Source organism: Staurois parvus, unplaced genomic scaffold, assembly GCF_062004578.1.
Source record: "Staurois parvus isolate SC_StPar_1 unplaced genomic scaffold, SC_StPar_1.0 ptg000634l, whole genome shotgun sequence".
Lineage (NCBI taxonomy): Eukaryota > Metazoa > Chordata > Amphibia > Anura > Ranidae > Staurois > Staurois parvus.
In genome coordinates, this window is record NW_028318430.1 from 9,668,016 (window position 1) to 9,690,245 (window position 22,230).

A 22,230-nucleotide genomic window follows, 5' to 3' on the forward strand; every position below is an offset into this window, starting at 1 on the left:
AAGGGGTATGTAGTACTAGCGGTTGAAGATGGTGATCAATATAGGCCCCTATCCTAGAGCAGAGTGAATCGATCCCGCTCACTATTGGTCTGCCCGGGGGTTTTAGTGGATTTTTATGTACTTTGGGCAGTATGTACAAGACCGGTAAGCGAGGGGCCTTGGGACACAGAAATGCCTTCTCTTTTTTGTTAACAATAGATTTATCGTAGCCATTTTTAATAATAGTTTTGAGAGTGCGTTTATACTCTGATAAGGGGTCTTTATGAAGTGGTTGGTATGTAGACGTATCTCCAAGGATATTATATACCTCTGCTATGTAATCACTCTTATTTAAAATGACTACCCCTCCCCCCTTATCCGCAGGTCTTACTACGAGATCTTTCTGCTCTAGAAGGGATTTGATTGCTGTGTCTATTTTGGGATCTTTGTATATTTTCTTAATGGGAAGATTTTTTAGATCTTTCAATACTTGATCTCTAAATAGACTAACAGCTGAATTACTTTGTGGTGGGGGATTGAAAGTAGAAGCATTAGAAAGAGAAGTATATTGGCATGAGGGATGTTTAGTGATAGGGTTATTCATGAAGTATCTTTTGATCGATAACCTTCTTGCAAATTTCTGAATATCAATAAAGGCCTGGAACTTATTCATGGGCCTAGTTGGGGCAAATTTTAACCCTTTATCCAATAGACTTAATTCGTTATCAGAAAGCGAGGATGCACTAAGGTTGAAGATACCCTTCCCAATCATGTTCTCCTTCGCTTTGTTGGATCTATTGATTCTCCTCCCTCCCCTCTTGCCTCTATATTGTCGCTTCTTTTTCGTACCCTGCCCCTCTCTAAAAAATGATGACTATTATTAGAACGAATATCAGGGGTTCTAGGAGTAGGGGGTGCATAATAATCATCATATGGTGGTCTCCAATATTGATTTTGATAATCATTTGAATATTGATCCCTATAGTACCCCTGTTGTGGAGGGTAATGATGGTAATAATCTCTCGGATTATGAGAAGGATGTCTTTGGGTATGTATGGGGCCCGAGTTGTTGTTATTATGATGAGCCTTACGTTTATTTGGCTTTTTTTTGGAATGAGTGTTATGCGAATTGGGGTTTCCAGGTTTAGGATGGACATTTGGGTGCCATCTGTTATCCCTAGAGCCGATATTACTATCCGTTAATTCCGATAATGGATGGAATTGGTTATGAGTGGTGATGTTATATCTGGTTTGATTGGAGGTAGAAGGCCTAGCTCTACCCTGGGAGTTCATGGGAAGTTGCTGACCCATTTTATGGGCTGGGGTAGAAGGTGGAAAAGGTCCATTGCTACCTGCTACATTGTTGGTGTCCAAAGCTTGCCATTTGAATACCTGTTGTGTTTGATAATCAGTAAGATCCCTCATATATTTTTTCCGTTTTTTGTTTTTTTGCTCTAAATCAACATTTTCCAAATGTTTTTTTAGCTTATTAGATTCCATGATATAATCTTCATTAGTTTTATAAGGGGTGAGTTTCTCTTTCACCGAGTTGATCTCTTTATCTAAATACGTGAGTTTTTTCTTTTTCCTGGCAATTATAAATTTGATCATATCAATGCCAACTGTATTGAAATAGTGATACCATTCCAATAATGATGAAGTGTCATCAGTGTCAGGAGAAATGTCCCATCTCAGCGATCTAGGAACCATTTGTTCTTTAACATATTTCTCCAAAAAGGAAATATCCCAGATGGTTTTAATTTCAGAAGTGGTGAGATTGTGCAAATGAATGAACAATCCCCTAACATCTTCCATTTCATTAATTTGTGTAAATACATCATCTGGTATTAGAGACCTTGAAGCTCTAATGTCAAAGATGTCTCCCATGATGAGAGAAATGTTATAGAGCTGCTATACTAATAAATATGGTTAAGCAGAAATGGGAATGATAGTAATAAATAGTAAGCGCTCATAAATAGTGCAAGCAGCTGAACATATAGGAAAACACATAAAAAGTCCCAAAATACATATACAAAAGAAATGCAGCGCTCTAAAATTAATATTGGAATTAGTAGACACAGTCCAGTAAAACAGCAGTGCTCCTTGTTTCCAAGTGTAAATGGTAGAATTTTGCACTAACCAGAACGCGCATGGGTAATGCGCATATATGTGTAAATCCTGAAGATCCTTTTCTCCACTTAAGGCTGGTCAGGTATATGGCTTGGAAGAATGGAGATCCTACGCCCTCATGTGGTGGGAAATAATCCAGCAGGTCAAAGCTATGACGATCCAGATGAACCTCCACAGGAACTGGCACAGGAATCCCAAGGGCTACAAGGATGGAAAAGCTCCTCACAGGAGACACAGGGGAGCACTCATAGTGTAGTAATTTAAAACTTTATTTGAAAGCAGCACAGGTGCAGAATACAGGAGAATAGCCAAGTATGGGCAAACACACTGACCCTATTAGATGTCAAAATGGCCGCCGGGCCTCCTCGTGGCACCGGCGGCTTAATGTCAACGGCGTCCTAGGGTCCCACCTGACGCGTTTCGTGCGCACGCACTTCCTCAGAGGTGGAACATAGGGCTGCCGTGACCGTTCGATCGTACTTAAATACCGTAATGCCGTATTCCGCGCATGCGCACTGATGCGGCGCCATCTTGCCGAAGTCCGTGCGTCCGCGATACTCAAGTGCGCATGCGCGGGTGCCATTTCACCGTGGGCCAGGAGAGAACGGGAATCACTGAAGAGCGGCTCCATATAAGCGGAGCTCGGCTGTCCGAGATAGGCTCACAGCGCATGCGCGAATGCCAACATCCCGTGTATACACAGTGCAGTCCCCCTGGCGCAGAGAAAAATGAGTCTCTGATGGTAAATGGCAGCAGAACACAGAGCAATAATAAATGTGTTCTTCCACTGACAGTTACATGAAACCAATGTCAGTTTGAGAAGGCCCTTTATCAGGGGCATCCCATACAGAATGATGCATATAAAAGAAGAATAATATAAAAACCAGATCAAAATAAACAGAGAGCTGGTAACAGTGCTGCTATAATAAAAGGCCATTAACTCCATATGCCCCAAACAAATGAAGCGGGGTTAATGGTAAATATAAAACCGATTGTAAATCAATCATAATGTCATGCCCCCACCGTAGGGAGAATTACCTATGGATAAAATTAGGGACACCACGGTGGAATGGCAAAATAGTAGTAGAATAACGCATGGGAATTGGTCAACAGAGATTCGATCAAGACCCATACATGGCATCATAACATATATAAAACGTGCAAGGTAAAATTCCAAAATTATGGAATAAAGATAAATAAAAAATAGAAAGAATTAAATAAAAAACAAAATGCAGTTGGCACCAGCACAATAGAAAGAACTGGTAAGGGTCAGAATGCAAATTGTACAAGCGCATGTAAAAGATGACAGAATTAATGAATGATCCTATATCAATACGCAATAAGGGCCTAAAACATGGTATAAACTGGTCCACTTAATTGACCTGAATATGTGAGTTGGTAATGGAAAATGGATAGTAATATGTCTAATACCAAAGGTGATGGACAAATCCACAAACTGTTGGTCAAGCACCGTAAAATTAACTGTTGTCAATGAAACAATTGACATCCAGTTCGATATTCAAACCTGCAGGATACAAAGTATCTAATTCAAAGATGTGTTTAGTCTCTAATTGTGAGACGGCCCTAGTTTTACAAGTACCTCTCCAATGTGGAGTCACAATGTCAATGCCCACAAATCTCAAGCTGGTAGGGTCTCTGTGGTGATGTTTCCTATAGTGGAGGGACAATGAGTGTTCCTTAAATCCCTTCTTGATGTTGTTAACATGTTCTCGGAGGCGGTCCCTAAGGCGCCTAGTAGTCCTGCCAATGTATTGCTTGAGACAGGGGCATTCCAGTAAATACACCACAAATCTGCTATTACAGCAGATAAATTTATCGATGTTATACGATCTCTTGGTTTGGTTGGAGGTATAGGTGTTTATCTTTCTTTTCCTCATACCATTACATTTACAGGCGATGCAATTGTTGCATGGGTGGAAACCCGTATAGTTAAACAGAATGGGAGGTGATTTAGGCATGGTAACAACATTAGGGGCTATTTTATCCCGCAAAGTGGACGATTTACGAAAGATAACCTCGGGTTTCTCCGGAAGTATCTTAGCAAGGGTGGTATCAGCCCTCAAAATCCCCCAGTTCTTAGTAACTATATGTTTAATGGATCTATATTGGGCAGAGAATGTTGTAATAAATGGGCATACCAAATTTTTCGGTGGTTTCGTCTGGGTATTTAGTAAATCATGCCTATCCATGTTGGTTATTGATTCCATAGTATCATTCAAAACCTTCCCGTCATATCCTTTCTCGAGGAATCGTTCTTTAAGGATATTGGCTTGCATATGGTAAGTGTCGATGTTAGTGCAGTTTCTTCTCAACCTAAGGAATTGTCCCTTTGGTATACCCGCCAACCAACTGGGGTGATGACAACTCCCTAGTGGGATGAAACTATTTCGATCGGTGGTTTTGAAAAAAGATTGGGTAGTGATGTGTCCACCTGTATTGATTAGAGTGAGATCTAGGAAATCAATTTCAGTGTTGCTAAACTTGTATGATAATTTAATATTCACAGAATTATTATTGAGGGTAGTGAAAAAATTTTTAAGTGATTGTTCCGTGCCATTCCAAAACAGGAGCACGTCATCAATATACCGCTTATAATACAGCAATTCAGGCCAGTCCATAGCATAGATGTTATCCTCCTCCCAATAGGACATGAACAAATTTGCCAGGCTGGGGGCAAACTTTGCCCCCATGGCAACCCCCTTGACTTGCAGATAGTAATTACTGTCAAACCACATGTAGTTCTTTGACATTGCAAAATTCAGAAGCTCCAGTATGAAATCGATATGTGGAGGGAGTAATGAGCTCTCATGTGTGAGGTAATACTTAGCGACTGTCATCCCATCTTTATGGTCAATATTGCTGTACAACGCCTCAACATCCGCTGTTACCAAAAAAGAGGATGGAGGAATAGAAATGTCTTTGATGGAATTCAGGACATGTTTCGTGTCCCTAAGATAGGAAGGGGTATGTAGTACTAGCGGTTGAAGATGGTGATCAATATAGGCCCCTATCCTAGAGCAGAGTGAATCGATCCCGCTCACTATTGGTCTGCCCGGGGGTTTTAGTGGATTTTTATGTACTTTGGGCAGTATGTACAAGACCGGTAAGCGAGGGGCCTTGGGACACAGAAATGCCTTCTCTTTTTTGTTAACAATAGATTTATCGTAGCCATTTTTAATAATAGTTTTGAGAGTGCGTTTATACTCTGATAAGGGGTCTTTATGAAGTGGTTGGTATGTAGACGTATCTCCAAGGATATTATATACCTCTGCTATGTAATCACTCTTATTTAAAATGACTACCCCTCCCCCCTTATCCGCAGGTCTTACTACGAGATCTTTCTGCTCTAGAAGGGATTTGATTGCTGTGTCTATTTTGGGATCTTTGTATATTTTCTTAATGGGAAGATTTTTTAGATCTTTCATCACCCCAGTTGGTTGGCGGGTATACCAAAGGGACAATTCCTTAGGTTGAGAAGAAACTGCACTAACATCGACACTTACCATATGCAAGCCAATATCCTTAAAGAACGATTCCTCGAGAAAGGATATGACGGGAAGGTTTTGAATGATACTATGGAATCAATAACCAACATGGATAGGCATGATTTACTAAATACCCAGACGAAACCACCGAAAAATTTGGTATGCCCATTTATTACAACATTCTCTGCCCAATATAGATCCATTAAACATATAGTTACTAAGAACTGGGGGATTTTGAGGGCTGATACCACCCTTGCTAAGATACTTCCGGAGAAACCCGAGGTTATCTTTCGTAAATCGTCCACTTTGCGGGATAAAATAGCCCCTAATGTTGTTACCATGCCTAAATCACCTCCCATTCTGTTTAACTATACGGGTTTCCACCCATGCAACAATTGCATCGCCTGTAAATGTAATGGTATGAGGAAAAGAAAGATAAACACCTATACCTCCAACCAAACCAAGAGATCGTATAACATCGATAAATTTATCTGCTGTAATAGCAGATTTGTGGTGTATTTACTGGAATGCCCCTGTCTCAAGCAATACATTGGCAGGACTACTAGGCGCCTTAGGGACCGCCTCCGAGAACATGTTAACAACATCAAGAAGGGATTTAAGGAACACTCATTGTCCCTCCACTATAGGAAACATCACCACAGAGACCCTACCAGCTTGAGATTTGTGGGCATTGACATTGTGACTCCACATTGGAGAGGTACTTGTAAAACTAGGGCCGTCTCACAATTAGAGACTAAACACATCTTTGAATTAGATACTTTGTATCCTGCAGGTTTGAATATCGAACTGGATGTCAATTGTTTCATTGACAACAGTTAATTTTACGGTGCTTGACCAACAGTTTGTGGATTTGTCCATCACCTTTGGTATTAGACATATTACTATCCATTTTCCATTACCAACTCACATATTCAGGTCAATTAAGTGGACCAGTTTATACCATGTTTTAGGCCCTTATTGCGTATTGATATAGGATCATTCATTAATTCTGTCATCTTTTACATGCGCTTGTACAATTTGCATTCTGACCCTTACCAGTTCTTTCTATTGTGCTGGTGCCAACTGCATTTTGTTTTTTATTTAATTCTTTCTATTTTTTATTTATCTTTATTCCATAATTTTGGAATTTTACCTTGCACGTTTTATATATGTTATGATGCCATGTATGGGTCTTGATCGAATCTCTGTTGACCAATTCCCATGCGTTATTCTACTACTATTTTGCCATTCCACCGTGGTGTCCCTAATTTTATCCATAGGTAATTCTCCCTACGGTGGGGGCATGACATTATGATTGATTTACAATCGGTTTTATATTTACCATTAACCCCGCTTCATTTGTTTGGGGCATATGGAGTTAATGGCCTTTTATTATAGCAGCACTGTTACCAGCTCTCTGTTTATTTTGATCTGGTTTTTATATTATTCTTCTTTTATATGCATCATTCTGTATGGGATGCCCCTGATAAAGGGCCTTCTCAAACTGACATTGGTTTCATGTAACTGTCAGTGGAAGAACACATTTATTATTGCTCTGTGTTCTGCTGCCATTTACCATCAGAGACTCATTTTTCTCTGCGCCAGGGGGACTGCACTGTGTATACACGGGATGTTGGCATTCGCGCATGCGCTGTGAGCCTATCTCGGACAGCCGAGCTCCGCTTATATGGAGCCGCTCTTCAGTGATTCCCGTTCTCTCCTGGCCCACGGTGAAATGGCACCCGCGCATGCGCACTTGAGTATCGCGGACGCACGGACTTCGGCAAGATGGCGCCGCATCAGTGCGCATGCGCGGAATACGGCATTACGGTATTTAAGTACGATCGAACGGTCACGGCAGCCCTATGTTCCACCTCTGAGGAAGTGCGTGCGCACGAAACGCGTCAGGTGGGACCCTAGGACGCCGTTGACATTAAGCCGCCGGTGCCACGAGGAGGCCCGGCGGCCATTTTGACATCTAATAGGGTCAGTGTGTTTGCCCATACTTGGCTATTCTCCTGTATTCTGCACCTGTGCTGCTTTCAAATAAAGTTTTAAATTACTACACTATGAGTGCTCCCCTGTGTCTCCTGTGAGGAGCTTTTCCATCCTTGTAGCCCTTGGGATTCCTGTGCCAGTTCCTGTGGAGGTTCATCTGGATCGTCATAGCTTTGACCTGCTGGATTATTTCCCACCACATGAGGGCGTAGGATCTCCATTCTTCCAAGCCATATACCTGACCAGCCTTAAGTGGAGAAAAGGATCTTCAGGATTTACACATATATGCGCATTACCCATGCGCGTTCTGGTTAGTGCAAAATTCTACCATTTACACTTGGAAACAAGGAGCACTGCTGTTTTACTGGACTGTGTCTACTAATTCCAATATTAATTTTAGAGCGCTGCATTTCTTTTGTATATGTATTTTGGGACTTTTTATGTGTTTTCCTATATGTTCAGCTGCTTGCACTATTTATGAGCGCTTACTATTTATTACTATCATTCCCATTTCTGCTTAACCATATTTATTAGTATAGCAGCTCTATAACATTTCTCTCATCATGGGAGACATCTTTGACATTAGAGCTTCAAGGTCTCTAATACCAGATGATGTATTTACACAAATTAATGAAATGGAAGATGTTAGGGGATTGTTCATTCATTTGCACAATCTCACCACTTCTGAAATTAAAACCATCTGGGATATTTCCTTTTTGGAGAAATATGTTAAAGAACAAATGGTTCCTAGATCGCTGAGATGGGACATTTCTCCTGACACTGATGACACTTCATCATTATTGGAATGGTATCACTATTTCAATACAGTTGGCATTGATATGATCAAATTTATAATTGCCAGGAAAAAGAAAAAACTCACGTATTTAGATAAAGAGATCAACTCGGTGAAAGAGAAACTCACCCCTTATAAAACTAATGAAGATTATATCATGGAATCTAATAAGCTAAAAAAACATTTGGAAAATGTTGATTTAGAGCAAAAAAACAAAAAACGGAAAAAATATATGAGGGATCTTACTGATTATCAAACACAACAGGTATTCAAATGGCAAGCTTTGGACACCAACAATGTAGCAGGTAGCAATGGACCTTTTCCACCTTCTACCCCAGCCCATAAAATGGGTCAGCAACTTCCCATGAACTCCCAGGGTAGAGCTAGGCCTTCTACCTCCAATCAAACCAGATATAACATCACCACTCATAACCAATTCCATCCATTATCGGAATTAACGGATAGTAATATCGGCTCTAGGGATAACAGATGGCACCCAAATGTCCATCCTAAACCTGGAAACCCCAATTCGCATAACACTCATTCCAAAAAAAAGCCAAATAAACGTAAGGCTCATCATAATAACAACAACTCGGGCCCCATACATACCCAAAGACATCCTTCTCATAATCCGAGAGATTATTACCATCATTACCCTCCACAACAGGGGTACTATAGGGATCAATATTCAAATGATTATCAAAATCAATATTGGAGACCACCATATGATGATTATTATGCACCCCCTACTCCTAGAACCCCTGATATTCGTTCTAATAATAGTCATCATTTTTTAGAGAGGGGCAGGGTACGAAAAAGAAGCGACAATATAGAGGCAAGAGGGGAGGGAGGAGAATCAATAGATCCAACAAAGCGAAGGAGAACATGATTGGGAAGGGTATCTTCAACCTTAGTGCATCCTCGCTTTCTGATAACGAATTAAGTCTATTGGATAAAGGGTTAAAATTTGCCCCAACTAGGCCCATGAATAAGTTCCAGGCCTTTATTGATATTCAGAAATTTGCAAGAAGGTTATCGATCAAAAGATACTTCATGAATAACCCTATCACTAAACATCCCTCATGCCAATATACTTCTCTTTCTAATGCTTCTACTTTCAATCCCCCACCACAAAGTAATTCAGCTGTTAGTCTATTTAGAGATCAAGTATTGAAAGATCTAAAAAATCTTCCCATTAAGAAAATATACAAAGATCCCAAAATAGACACAGCAATCAAATCCCTTCTAGAGCAGAAAGATCTCGTAGTAAGACCTGCGGATAAGGGGGGAGGGGTAGTCATTTTAAATAAGAGTGATTACATAGCAGAGGTATATAATATCCTTGGAGATACGTCTACATACCAACCACTTCATAAAGACCCCTTATCAGAGTATAAACGCACTCTCAAAACTATTATTAAAAATGGCTACGATAAATCTATTGTTAACAAAAAAGAGAAGGCATTTCTGTGTCCCAAGGCCCCTCGCTTACCGGTCTTGTACATACTGCCCAAAGTACATAAAAATCCACTAAAACCCCCGGGCAGACCAATAGTGAGCGGGATCGATTCACTCTGCTCTAGGATAGGGGCCTATATTGATCACCATCTTCAACCGCTAGTACTACATACCCCTTCCTATCTTAGGGACACGAAACATGTCCTGAATTCCATCAAAGACATTTCTATTCCTCCATCCTCTTTTTTGGTAACAGCGGATGTTGAGGCGTTGTACAGCAATATTGACCATAAAGATGGGATGACAGTCGCTAAGTATTACCTCACACATGAGAGCTCATTACTCCCTCCACATATCGATTTCATACTGGAGCTTCTGAATTTTGCAATGTCAAAGAACTACATGTGGTTTGACAGTAATTACTATCTGCAAGTCAAGGGGGTTGCCATGGGGGCAAAGTTTGCCCCCAGCCTGGCAAATTTGTTCATGTCCTATTGGGAGGAGGATAACATCTATGCTATGGACTGGCCTGAATTGCTGTATTATAAGCGGTATATTGATGACGTGCTCCTGTTTTGGAATGGCACGGAACAATCACTTAAAAATTTTTTCACTACCCTCAATAATAATTCTGTGAATATTAAATTATCATACAAGTTTAGCAACACTGAAATTGATTTCCTAGATCTCACTCTAATCAATACAGGTGGACACATCACTACCCAATCTTTTTTCAAAACCACCGATCGAAATAGTTTCATCCCACTAGGGAGTTGTCATCACCCCAGTTGGTTGGCGGGTATACCAAAGGGACAATTCCTTAGGTTGAGAAGAAACTGCACTAACATCGACACTTACCATATGCAAGCCAATATCCTTAAAGAACGATTCCTCGAGAAAGGATATGACGGGAAGGTTTTGAATGATACTATGGAATCAATAACCAACATGGATAGGCATGATTTACTAAATACCCAGACGAAACCACCGAAAAATTTGGTATGCCCATTTATTACAACATTCTCTGCCCAATATAGATCCATTAAACATATAGTTACTAAGAACTGGGGGATTTTGAGGGCTGATACCACCCTTGCTAAGATACTTCCGGAGAAACCCGAGGTTATCTTTCGTAAATCGTCCACTTTGCGGGATAAAATAGCCCCTAATGTTGTTACCATGCCTAAATCACCTCCCATTCTGTTTAACTATACGGGTTTCCACCCATGCAACAATTGCATCGCCTGTAAATGTAATGGTATGAGGAAAAGAAAGATAAACACCTATACCTCCAACCAAACCAAGAGATCGTATAACATCGATAAATTTATCTGCTGTAATAGCAGATTTGTGGTGTATTTACTGGAATGCCCCTGTCTCAAGCAATACATTGGCAGGACTACTAGGCGCCTTAGGGACCGCCTCCGAGAACATGTTAACAACATCAAGAAGGGATTTAAGGAACACTCATTGTCCCTCCACTATAGGAAACATCACCACAGAGACCCTACCAGCTTGAGATTTGTGGGCATTGACATTGTGACTCCACATTGGAGAGGTACTTGTAAAACTAGGGCCGTCTCACAATTAGAGACTAAACACATCTTTGAATTAGATACTTTGTATCCTGCAGGTTTGAATATCGAACTGGATGTCAATTGTTTCATTGACAACAGTTAATTTTACGGTGCTTGACCAACAGTTTGTGGATTTGTCCATCACCTTTGGTATTAGACATATTACTATCCATTTTCCATTACCAACTCACATATTCAGGTCAATTAAGTGGACCAGTTTATACCATGTTTTAGGCCCTTATTGCGTATTGATATAGGATCATTCATTAATTCTGTCATCTTTTACATGCGCTTGTACAATTTGCATTCTGACCCTTACCAGTTCTTTCTATTGTGCTGGTGCCAACTGCATTTTGTTTTTTATTTAATTCTTTCTATTTTTTATTTATCTTTATTCCATAATTTTGGAATTTTACCTTGCACGTTTTATATATGTTATGATGCCATGTATGGGTCTTGATCGAATCTCTGTTGACCAATTCCCATGCGTTATTCTACTACTATTTTGCCATTCCACCGTGGTGTCCCTAATTTTATCCATAGGTAATTCTCCCTACGGTGGGGGCATGACATTATGATTGATTTACAATCGGTTTTATATTTACCATTAACCCCGCTTCATTTGTTTGGGGCATATGGAGTTAATGGCCTTTTATTATAGCAGCACTGTTACCAGCTCTCTGTTTATTTTGATCTGGTTTTTATATTATTCTTCTTTTATATGCATCATTCTGTATGGGATGCCCCTGATAAAGGGCCTTCTCAAACTGACATTGGTTTCATGTAACTGTCAGTGGAAGAACACATTTATTATTGCTCTGTGTTCTGCTGCCATTTACCATCAGAGACTCATTTTTCTCTGCGCCAGGGGGACTGCACTGTGTATACACGGGATGTTGGCATTCGCGCATGCGCTGTGAGCCTATCTCGGACAGCCGAGCTCCGCTTATATGGAGCCGCTCTTCAGTGATTCCCGTTCTCTCCTGGCCCACGGTGAAATGGCACCCGCGCATGCGCACTTGAGTATCGCGGACGCACGGACTTCGGCAAGATGGCGCCGCATCAGTGCGCATGCGCGGAATACGGCATTACGGTATTTAAGTACGATCGAACGGTCACGGCAGCCCTATGTTCCACCTCTGAGGAAGTGCGCGCGCACGAAACGCGTCAGGTGGGACCCTAGGACGCCGTTGACATTAAGCCGCCGGTGCCACGAGGAGGCCCGGCGGCCATTTTGACATCTAATAGGGTCAGTGTGTTTGCCCATACTTGGCTATTCTCCTGTATTCTGCACCTGTGCTGCTTTCAAATAAAGTTTTAAATTACTACACTATGAGTGCTCCCCTGTGTCTCCTGTGAGGAGCTTTTCCATCCTTGTAGCCCTTGGGATTCCTGTGCCAGTTCCTGTGGAGGTTCATCTGGATCGTCATAGCTTTGACCTGCTGGATTATTTCCCACCACATGAGGGCGTAGGATCTCCATTCTTCCAAGCCATATACCTGACCAGCCTTAAGTGGAGAAAAGGATCTTCAGGATTTACACATATATGCGCATTACCCATGCGCGTTCTGGTTAGTGCAAAATTCTACCATTTACACTTGGAAACAAGGAGCACTGCTGTTTTACTGGACTGTGTCTACTAATTCCAATATTAATTTTAGAGCGCTGCATTTCTTTTGTATATGTATTTTGGGACTTTTTATGTGTTTTCCTATATGTTCAGCTGCTTGCACTATTTATGAGCGCTTACTATTTATTACTATCATTCCCATGTGCAAATACATGCATGACTCATTTTCCATCATCTACTGTAAAACCACGTTTGTTGATACCACCATATTTTGTAACTTTATGCCATTTACAATACTGTATGAATAAAACATTTTTTTAAACTATTCTTTATAATATTTTTGGTTTAATTTGTGCCTTAAAAGTCCCATTGCCAAGAGGGTTTTCCACTGTATTCTTATAGGGATGATGGCATTTCTTGTATCACGCCCATTTCTCTTTTCACTATTTGGGTGAAGTGACCCTTTAACACTAATGGGCCCAAAGTGACTAATCACAGCATTTGTAGAATGCATAACAATCACAAAGACAGCTCTCAATCTGATACAGGCTGTTCACATGCCAAATATCAGTCCAAACCCCATGATAAAATACAAAAAGGTCTTACCGTCCGATTTAAAAGCCAGTTTTTATGGCAATAATCCAGTGTGCCACCTAGGTCTCTTGTGAGCTGTGTCTTCTCAATGTAGTTTTGTAATTCTGCGGCTGAATTCAGCATTATGATCTGTGCAATAGGCAATGGTAAAAAGCATGAACTATCTGTATATCAGTTGTGAAATTTCTTCTATGCATAACATAGCTACAAGCTAGAATTATTGCCCTGAAATAAGGAAACCCTGGGCTCAGCTAAAACCAGGAGAACCATCTACATCAGAGTTTTTATTTTCTCCTAATGCTTGTGTGGGGTTCATAATTCTTGCCACATTCTCATTCCACAATCAAAAAATCAAGTTAATTGGCTTCTGCTTCTTTTACCTTAACAGGCATAGTAATGTGTAACCTTAATTGCAGCGAGTACTAAAGTCACAGGTAGAACATGTAATGTATGATATATATTAATAAAGGAAAACAAATTATAGATAATGTAAACAAAATAATAATAATAAAAACAGATCCACTTTGTTCCACTTCAACATAAGCTGTAATAAAAAACTAAAATAAATTAGAGAAATTAGTTGGCTAATGTACAGTAAAAGAGCAGCAGTAAAAGAGCAGTAATGCAAAAATGCTGTGCCAAGGACAATGTGCAAACCCTCATACACTGCCAAGTTATGTAGAAATTAGAGCCTTTATTACAGTGCACAGTTTCAAAGTGGGAAATCGGTACACATGGTACTATAGAAAACCATAATATGAATTATTAAAATAAAGCAACAACTTTGAAGTGGTTTAAAAGCCTAAACATTTTTTACCTTAATGCAGTCTTTGCATTAAAGTAAAAAAGGATTAGGTTAACATGTCGCCCCCTAGCCTCCCCCTAATACTTGAGTTCTCACACAGTCCAGTACACTGCCCATCTTCAGTGGATCTCTCTTGTCTCCGCTCTTGCAGGATTTGCTGAGATCAACATGAGCCATTGATTCCTCTGCTGTCAATCAAATCCTGTGACGGGGGAGCGGAGGGGGGGGGGGGGGCTAGTGCTGAGCCCTAGTCCTGTGTCAGTGGACAGAGGCAGCGTGGCTAGGGATTGATCACCCAGGTGTGCCACAATAGGAAGTAGCTTCCTATGGGGGCACACCCAGAAGAGGAGGAACATAGAGTACTGGCTAGGGACCCCGGAAGAGGAGGACTGGGGCTGCTCTGTACATTACCATTACAGAGCAGGAAAGTATAAGCCGGTTATTTTAAAAAATACAATTTAAGACTTTACAATCACTTTAACAACTCTTCTAAAAAAAAGTAACTGTTTAAAATGGATTGTGATCACTCTATCCAAAATTACATGACTATTGAAACTCATACTATATAGTGTGTTTTTAACTTGAATTTACACATTAAAATCAAATGTAGCCAACTTATTCAAAAAGGACCATGCACTTGAATAGCAAAGTCCTCTGATTTATTGTGGTCCTCTAATTTTTTTTTGCAGTTTATTGGAGCATTTTAGTTAAAATATTTAAAAAAAAAAAAAAAAGCGTGGGGGGGGGAAATATTTTAGAATATTATACTTATGTTGCCCCTGGAGCCCAGTCAAGAATGATGTCATGATCGCTTCAGTGAGATCCTCAGAAATATTGCAAACTGCAAATCTCACAAGAAGAGGATTCTGCACTTTGCTGCAATGTCATCTCATGAGATCTGGAGTTGTCAGTATACCCAGGATCTTGTCGCACAAATGGTGATGTCACCCCTGTACTCTGAGCAGCAGGGAATGGAGTATATTATTTTACTTTTTTGCCCGCATAGGTTTTTTTTCAAAGTTAAATGCATTGTTTTGGCAAGGGTCTGGGTGGTGGTGGGGGAGGGGTTGCATGCTAAACAAGTGGACCTTGCTTGGAGTGCAAGGTCGGCTTTAAATTAAATCTATAGGATAAGTTCATCTTTTCAAAAAAATTATAAATGAACATCTTTTTGCAGGTATAAATGTGCATTTATTATTTTTTTATTGGAAGCTGAATACAGATGAAACATGTTAGAAAAGATGAACTTATCCTTTAAGCTTATCAAATTTTCAAAATGAAATCCAGGAACATTTTACTAACCATGCCCACTTTTAACCACACCCACAAAAATATCAAACCTCCATTTTTAACCCCACTCACAAATTCATCCCTATTTTTAACAATCCCTCAAAACAAATGTCACAGACTTTTGAACAAGAGTTAGACATTTAAGGTATAAAAGACAAATGAAACAGATTTCAAATAAGAGCCAATAAGATATGCATGCATACTTAAGAGGGACACCTTGAAGGTGTGAGGTATACAAATGTGGCAGGCTACCTACCTAGGGGCAACAAAGCAAACAGGTGCTTTTAGTAAAAAAAATGATATCAAATATTCCAGATAGCTGAAAAATGTTAAAGATCTGCCCAAAGAAAGTATCTTACCTAGCAGAAACAGTCTGCCCTTTTAGCACCCTATTTATGCTCCTGCTAACTTTTTTTGGCCTCCTTCTATGCCTATTTTCTCTTCCAAGCAGAGTTTGCCCCATCCCTTCTTCAGTGGATACTGCTGCTGGTCCACTTCAGGCTGATGTGAAATCTGGAATTTGCTAGGCTTGTGCTGCTGTTTGTTGTCCCTTGTGGCACTGCCTCTTCTATTCTGTAGCAGCAGCAACAGCTAATCTGGACTGTCCCTTCTTGGTTTTCACAGCTGTCCTCAGTGTGGCTGCCCATGGCTGAGCTCAGAGAGACTGCTGCTTTAGTCCTGAGTCAGCAGAATAGAAGATGTCCCTGTCTGATGCCAGTCTCCATGCTGCATAGGCAGTGACATATCTAAGGGCTGCATTGCATTTGAGGTTATGCTTCTCTGAACTTCCCGTGTTGTAAGCTCCATCTGGACATGCCCCCTCCCTGACAGGTGTGGGGTATTCCGCACGTTGCAGTTATACGGGGGCTACCTGTGGATTGGAGGAGGGAAGACTCTGTTCTGCCCATCTATGTATGCCATTCCCTTGGGGATCACAATATTGAATAAGGGTGTTTGCTCAATTTGTGTAAATTCACAAAACAAACCCAATGGAACCATAACAAGAAAATATTTGTTATAGTCCAAAATGTGTATAACCCAATACTACAGGTTAAACTGAAAGTCCATTAGAAGAAAGCCAGTGAATGCCAAACTCCCAGGGATTCCTCTTCCCCACTAGTGCTTACTGTATATGCGAGTTGTACACTCACCAGAAAATGCTGACCCCCTTTTAAGGATGGTCAAACAGAGCTGTATCCCCCAGACATGATGGTCTCCAGGCTTTCCTCCATTCCAATATGTGCTTCAAATGAGCAGGAAATTGAGACCCCCTGTTAAAGATGGTCAAGCAGCACTATTTTCCCCAGACATGGTTGTTCTCCAGACTCTCCTGCATTCTAATACATTCCTCATATAAGTTGTATATACTCCATGTCTTCACTGGAGACAGGTTTTCTCCTGTACTTCTGAGGAAATGATTTCAATAAGTTATTAGTGTCTGGGGATGTCACTACTCAGTGAACAGATGCAGAATTAGAAATTCCTGGAGGATTTTCACTCATAGCTAGTTGTGCTGTGACCAAGGGGGTAGTGAATGGATAAATCAGACTTCAAAGTTTCATGCACATTAGGTTTTGGACTGTTCTTTCTGTCTAGGAATCAAATTGCTGGAACATGTGGCTTAATGACACCTGAATGAGCCAATTCCCTTGGGGATGCCTGTTTCCCGGGGACAGACCCCTCAAAAGAGGGAAAGTCCCCAGGAAACAGGTGAATGGTAACCATACTATATACATACATGCATGGATATTTAGAGAATACAGACACAATTTATGCAGTAAAGATTTTCAACCCTGTTATCCCAGCTTTGGCAGAGGTCAAGGATTGCTTATTAATGTTAAACTCTATGCCTTTTTTATTTATACTCAGATAATTATTCAAGTAGATTTGAAAAGTTCCAGATCGAGTCCAATTTAATATTATTATTACACTTTTTCATTGACTTCCCACACCTTATCTAAGGATTTTTGCAGCAACAAAGTTTATCCCAACACCATATCTTTCCATTAACTTAAACAACAAACTTGCTACAGGTGACTTACCGGTACCTTCATTTTAAAGTCATCTTTGTTGAATCTCAAGGCAATATCTGCCAGGGCGCGATGGAAGATTCCTGAAGGACGCAAAACAATGACAAGCTGCAGGTTCCCTGGGAATGATGCCTATAAGTGAAACCATAGACAAAGCATACATATGTATTACTCACAGTGTTGAGCAAGTTTTGAAAAGATTTTCACTGCTGTAAATTATGCGGTTTCCGTTGAGCTTTACATTACTGGCGCTTTAGATTTGGAGAATTCTACAGCACAAAACCAAAATAGTTTTTTCAAGTCAAGGTCAATTCTTATATTCCAGAAGACACAGCAGTCATAGGTGAAATTAAATACAGCTCTAGTTCTGGTTTGCCGATTTGAATACAACAGGTTAAAATGTTACTAAACCCAGGACCCTGCATTCGCTATATCTGCTCTCCCATAGTACACACAACATGGAAATGAAATTATTTTAGTAAATATAAACTGCTAAATATGTCCTCATTAGCAGTATATAGCAGTCTTGTGGCTTCTATCATTGTCCAGCTAAGCACTGGTTAAAGCTTGTAGGAGGAGTTTTTATTCTGCTTTGACTGTCCTTTGAGGCTGCATAACCCCAAATCCTGTCTGGACAGTGCTGATTGGCCCTGTGCTGATCACATGCACCCTCCCAATGAAAAAAAAACCCTCTAGCAATGGATTCCAAAATCAGTATAATTAATTGCACCAAATAACTAATAAATATAAGAAAAAAGGAAAGTATAGTCTGATCAACATTCACAGTGGAACGATGTAAGGTCACCAAGGGCACTATGTCACTTCAAGAAAGGGATCCTCGTGACCCCAAAACATCAGCTTACTTTACTGATGTGACATTGCACTAATACAAAGTGTACATGAATGCCACGGAGTGCTGGTGACGTCTCATCCTTTTCACGGTGTTTCTTGCAGCGCCATCTGCTAATGTCACTACGATCAGCCATCCGTCAACAAGGTCAACACTATAAGAAGTGCAGTCCTTGTCCTGAAATTTATGATCACCAGTCACAACCAGGGGCGGACTGATAACTCATGGATCCCCCGGGCAATAGGGGATCATGGGGCCCTTGTGTCCTTGCCCAAACTCAAAAAATCCTATGAAAAAGGTACATCTCATGGGGCCCCCTACTGATGTCAGGCCCTCGGGCAGTGCCCGAGTTTCCAAATGGCCAGTCCGCCCCTGGTCACAACACATAGTCCAACCAGCTGGAATTGAAATGGTAAACAGAAAACCAGTGGGGTTCAGGATAAGATCAGAAAAAAAAAAAGAAGATGCATATAAAGTCAGATTATTTTAATGCCATTTTTGCTTTATGTTCCTTGACTCTCACTTGACAGGCATATTGAAGAACAACAATGGTACAAAGCCACACTGATTATCACATTGACTGTTTAGTAAATTAACCCCTATGTATTTTCCAGCTCTCTTTACTGAAGGAGTTGAAGTTATTCATTTTGAAAAGCTAATCTTTTGTTACTTGTGTTCACTTTGAATACCCAGCCATAAGCAAGAGCCCACTGATATCTGTGCAGGGCGGTAAGGTGTGTTATGTCATGCGTAAACTTAGCTAAATTACAGTAGACCTCACCCTCAAATCACCAGCATTTAATAACAGGCACATCTGGAAAAAAAAAAAAAAAGGCACTTACGTTTACACTCCTCCTCCCCTGCTCTCCTAGTCTGTCCTACCCATGCTCCAAGGCCAGTGTCACTACTCAAAAAAACAAAACAAAAAAAAAACAAAAAAAAAACAAAAAAAAAAAACACATCCTCCACTTTTGTTTTCCTTGTGCCACCCCACTAATGAGGTCTGCACCAGATTCCGCACATGTGCACTGCTGATGTAGCCTTCCCAGGGAGCATCTGGAAGGCACTGGCTACATCACCAGTGTCTCAGAAAAACCCGGATGTTGAAAAAACATTTTTGTTTTTAATTCTTTTAACATAGGGTGCAAAGGTGTTTTCTTTGCAGCACACAGAGCAATATGCACATTTTTTTTGTAAAGGGGAGGGGAGGTCCACTCTTGGACAGCAAGTGTGTTTGTAAACCCCTATTCAATCAGTGCAACACAGCCTAAAATAATATGATAGTGCTCTAAATAGTTGCTGCTAAAACACGGTTAGTGACTTCACAACACCTGTGCCAAAATAATTAACAATATAATAAACTAATATCTCATATAAAAATAAATATTAAACAATAATTAAAGTTCCATGAAAAAGTCTCTTATAAACACTACTCTGCAATGTGTAAAAGATAAATCTTTTCTCTTCTTCAGTGCCAACCGTGCCACCACCATTAGGTGAAAAACCTGCTCACCTCACTTTTTTTAAATTATTGTTCAATATTTATTTTTATATGAGAGATTAGTCTGTTGCGCTTCCCTTTATTGTTATTCATTCCAGCAGGTGTGTTTGGATTCCATTCGGCATGAACGGCACCACAACACTCCAGCACACAAAGTGCATTACTGCACAATGCGGTAGTGCGCAATACAATAGTGTGGAAGTCTAAAAAAATAAAAACAACAGATGTTTCCTATGATCTTCATCTTACCTATGAAGTTTAGTGAATATACACTTTTCTATGTGAACAGCCTCTACTCCTTTAGTAAATCTACCCCAATGTATAAGTGGTTTAAGACCGACTTTTTCGGTTGCTGTACTGGCTATATGCAAGTTGTAGCTGATCTAATTAGTAAATCCTTACAATGATCTAAATACAAAGCAATGACTTAGACCTCTAGCAATAATATTGCAGATATCATGACAGAGAAATACACAGAAAGTCACTAGTTGCGGGGTTATACATTAGATTCACAGATCACATTACCACAACTGTTGCAGACAGCCAAGAAGTGGTACTCTACCTACTCTATTGGAGGGAAGAGAAGAGCAGCCCATAGCTTTTCTTGATATCAGACATCAATTTTTGGTTTTGGTCCCTCTTTTATAGGAAAGAAACTCACCTGGCCAGTGGAGCCATTGCTAAGACTGTGAAAAACCTGGGGGCAACCCAGGGCACAAACAGTGGAGTTTATTTATGAAAGCTGGTTCATGCAGAACCTCGTGCACTTGTGCATGGTAGCCAATCAGCTTCTAACCTCAGCTTGTTCAATTAAGCTTTAGCAATACAATCTGGAATCTCATTGGTTTCCATGCAGAAGTACACGAGATACTGATGGAACCAGCTTTAGTAAACAAACCCTAGTATGCAAGGGCACACAGTGGGAATGGTCAAGTCACAACTTACAGTGGGAGTGACTTAAAATGGCACTGAATAATATTCTTATTCTTTGGAAGAGGATTTGGAGAAGGATGAGAGCAATAGAAGGAACCTTGAGTTAAGAATGCATACTTAAATTGAAAATTTTAAACCTATATTTAGGCTCGGTTCATACTGTCGCAACCTGGGATCCGACTTGTGAGACCCCAAGTCGCACGACATGTGAAATCCCATGTTAGTCAATGAGGGGCAATTTCTGTTACCAAGTAATTGAACAGGTGTACCTAATAAAGTGACATGTGTTGTGTGTGTATATATACACACACACAGAATTTGACTTAATCAGACCAGGTCACCTTTTTCCATTGCTCTATGGTCCAGTTCTAATGCTCACATGCCCATTGCAAGTGCCTTTGGCTGTGGACACAGGTCAGCATGGCCACCCTGACCAGTCCGTGGCTATGCAGAACCATATATAACAGACTGCGATGCACTGTGTGTTCTGACAAATTGTCAGAACCAACATTAACTTTTTTATCAACTTGAGCTACAGTAGCTCTTCTATTGGAATGGACTACATGGGCCTTGTCTGCCCATGGCCCTGTTGCTGGTTCACTAGTTTTTCCCCTTCTGTGGACCACTTTTGGTAGGACCTGACCACTGCAGGCTGGGAACTACCTACATGACCTGAAGTCTTGGAGATGCTCTCTGTGACAAACCCAACTGGGACAGGGGCTTTTGGAGGGGACTAGGGGTTAGCCATCTACCCACTGATTATGGCCCATGGAGAGAGCCGAATATTCTCTAATGATGGACAACGTGATGACTGCTGAGAGTGAGGCTTGGTTTAATTTGTTTAATACAGCTTCCTTTCTGGGGTGGATAGAAAGGTGTAATCTTCATCTTGTACAGGTTAATGGTCAGAGGAAATATGGGATCCTCCTGCATACTGGGTTGGAGAAGCTCCTCCACTTGGGCCAGAAATATTTATCACCAATCTCCCTTAAGAAGTCTGTGAATTCCACTTTTTCAGACTGTTGGAATATTGTATGAGTTTTGTCTTATGGTGGGCATATTATACAAGTGAAAGCAAACATCTGAAAGACAGCATGTGTAATGTACTGTCAGGGAGCAAGGAGCCAGACACACAAGGAGGTGCAATAAAAGGTAGGTTTATTGTACAAAAACAAGAGACAGAGTCTATGCAAGTACAACAGCGGATGACTGGGTA

At 40.6% G+C, this 22,230-nt stretch overlaps 1 protein-coding gene across 4 annotated transcripts in view; it reads right to left on the reverse strand.

Annotated features, from left to right (window-relative positions):
- MCF2L (MCF.2 cell line derived transforming sequence like) overlaps positions 1 to 22,230 on the reverse strand; it is a 249,336-nt gene that overhangs the window by 60,007 nt on the left and 167,099 nt on the right. For all 4 annotated transcript variants that reach the window (XM_089693565.1, XM_089693564.1, XM_089693563.1 and 1 more), the window contains 2 exons: positions 17,743 to 17,862; positions 13,618 to 13,734 (listed from right to left, as the gene is read on the reverse strand). In XM_089693565.1, coding sequence (XP_089549691.1) covers positions 13,618 to 13,734; positions 17,743 to 17,862 — 237 coding nt within the window. The remainder of the gene's footprint in view (positions 1 to 13,617; positions 13,735 to 17,742; positions 17,863 to 22,230) is intronic.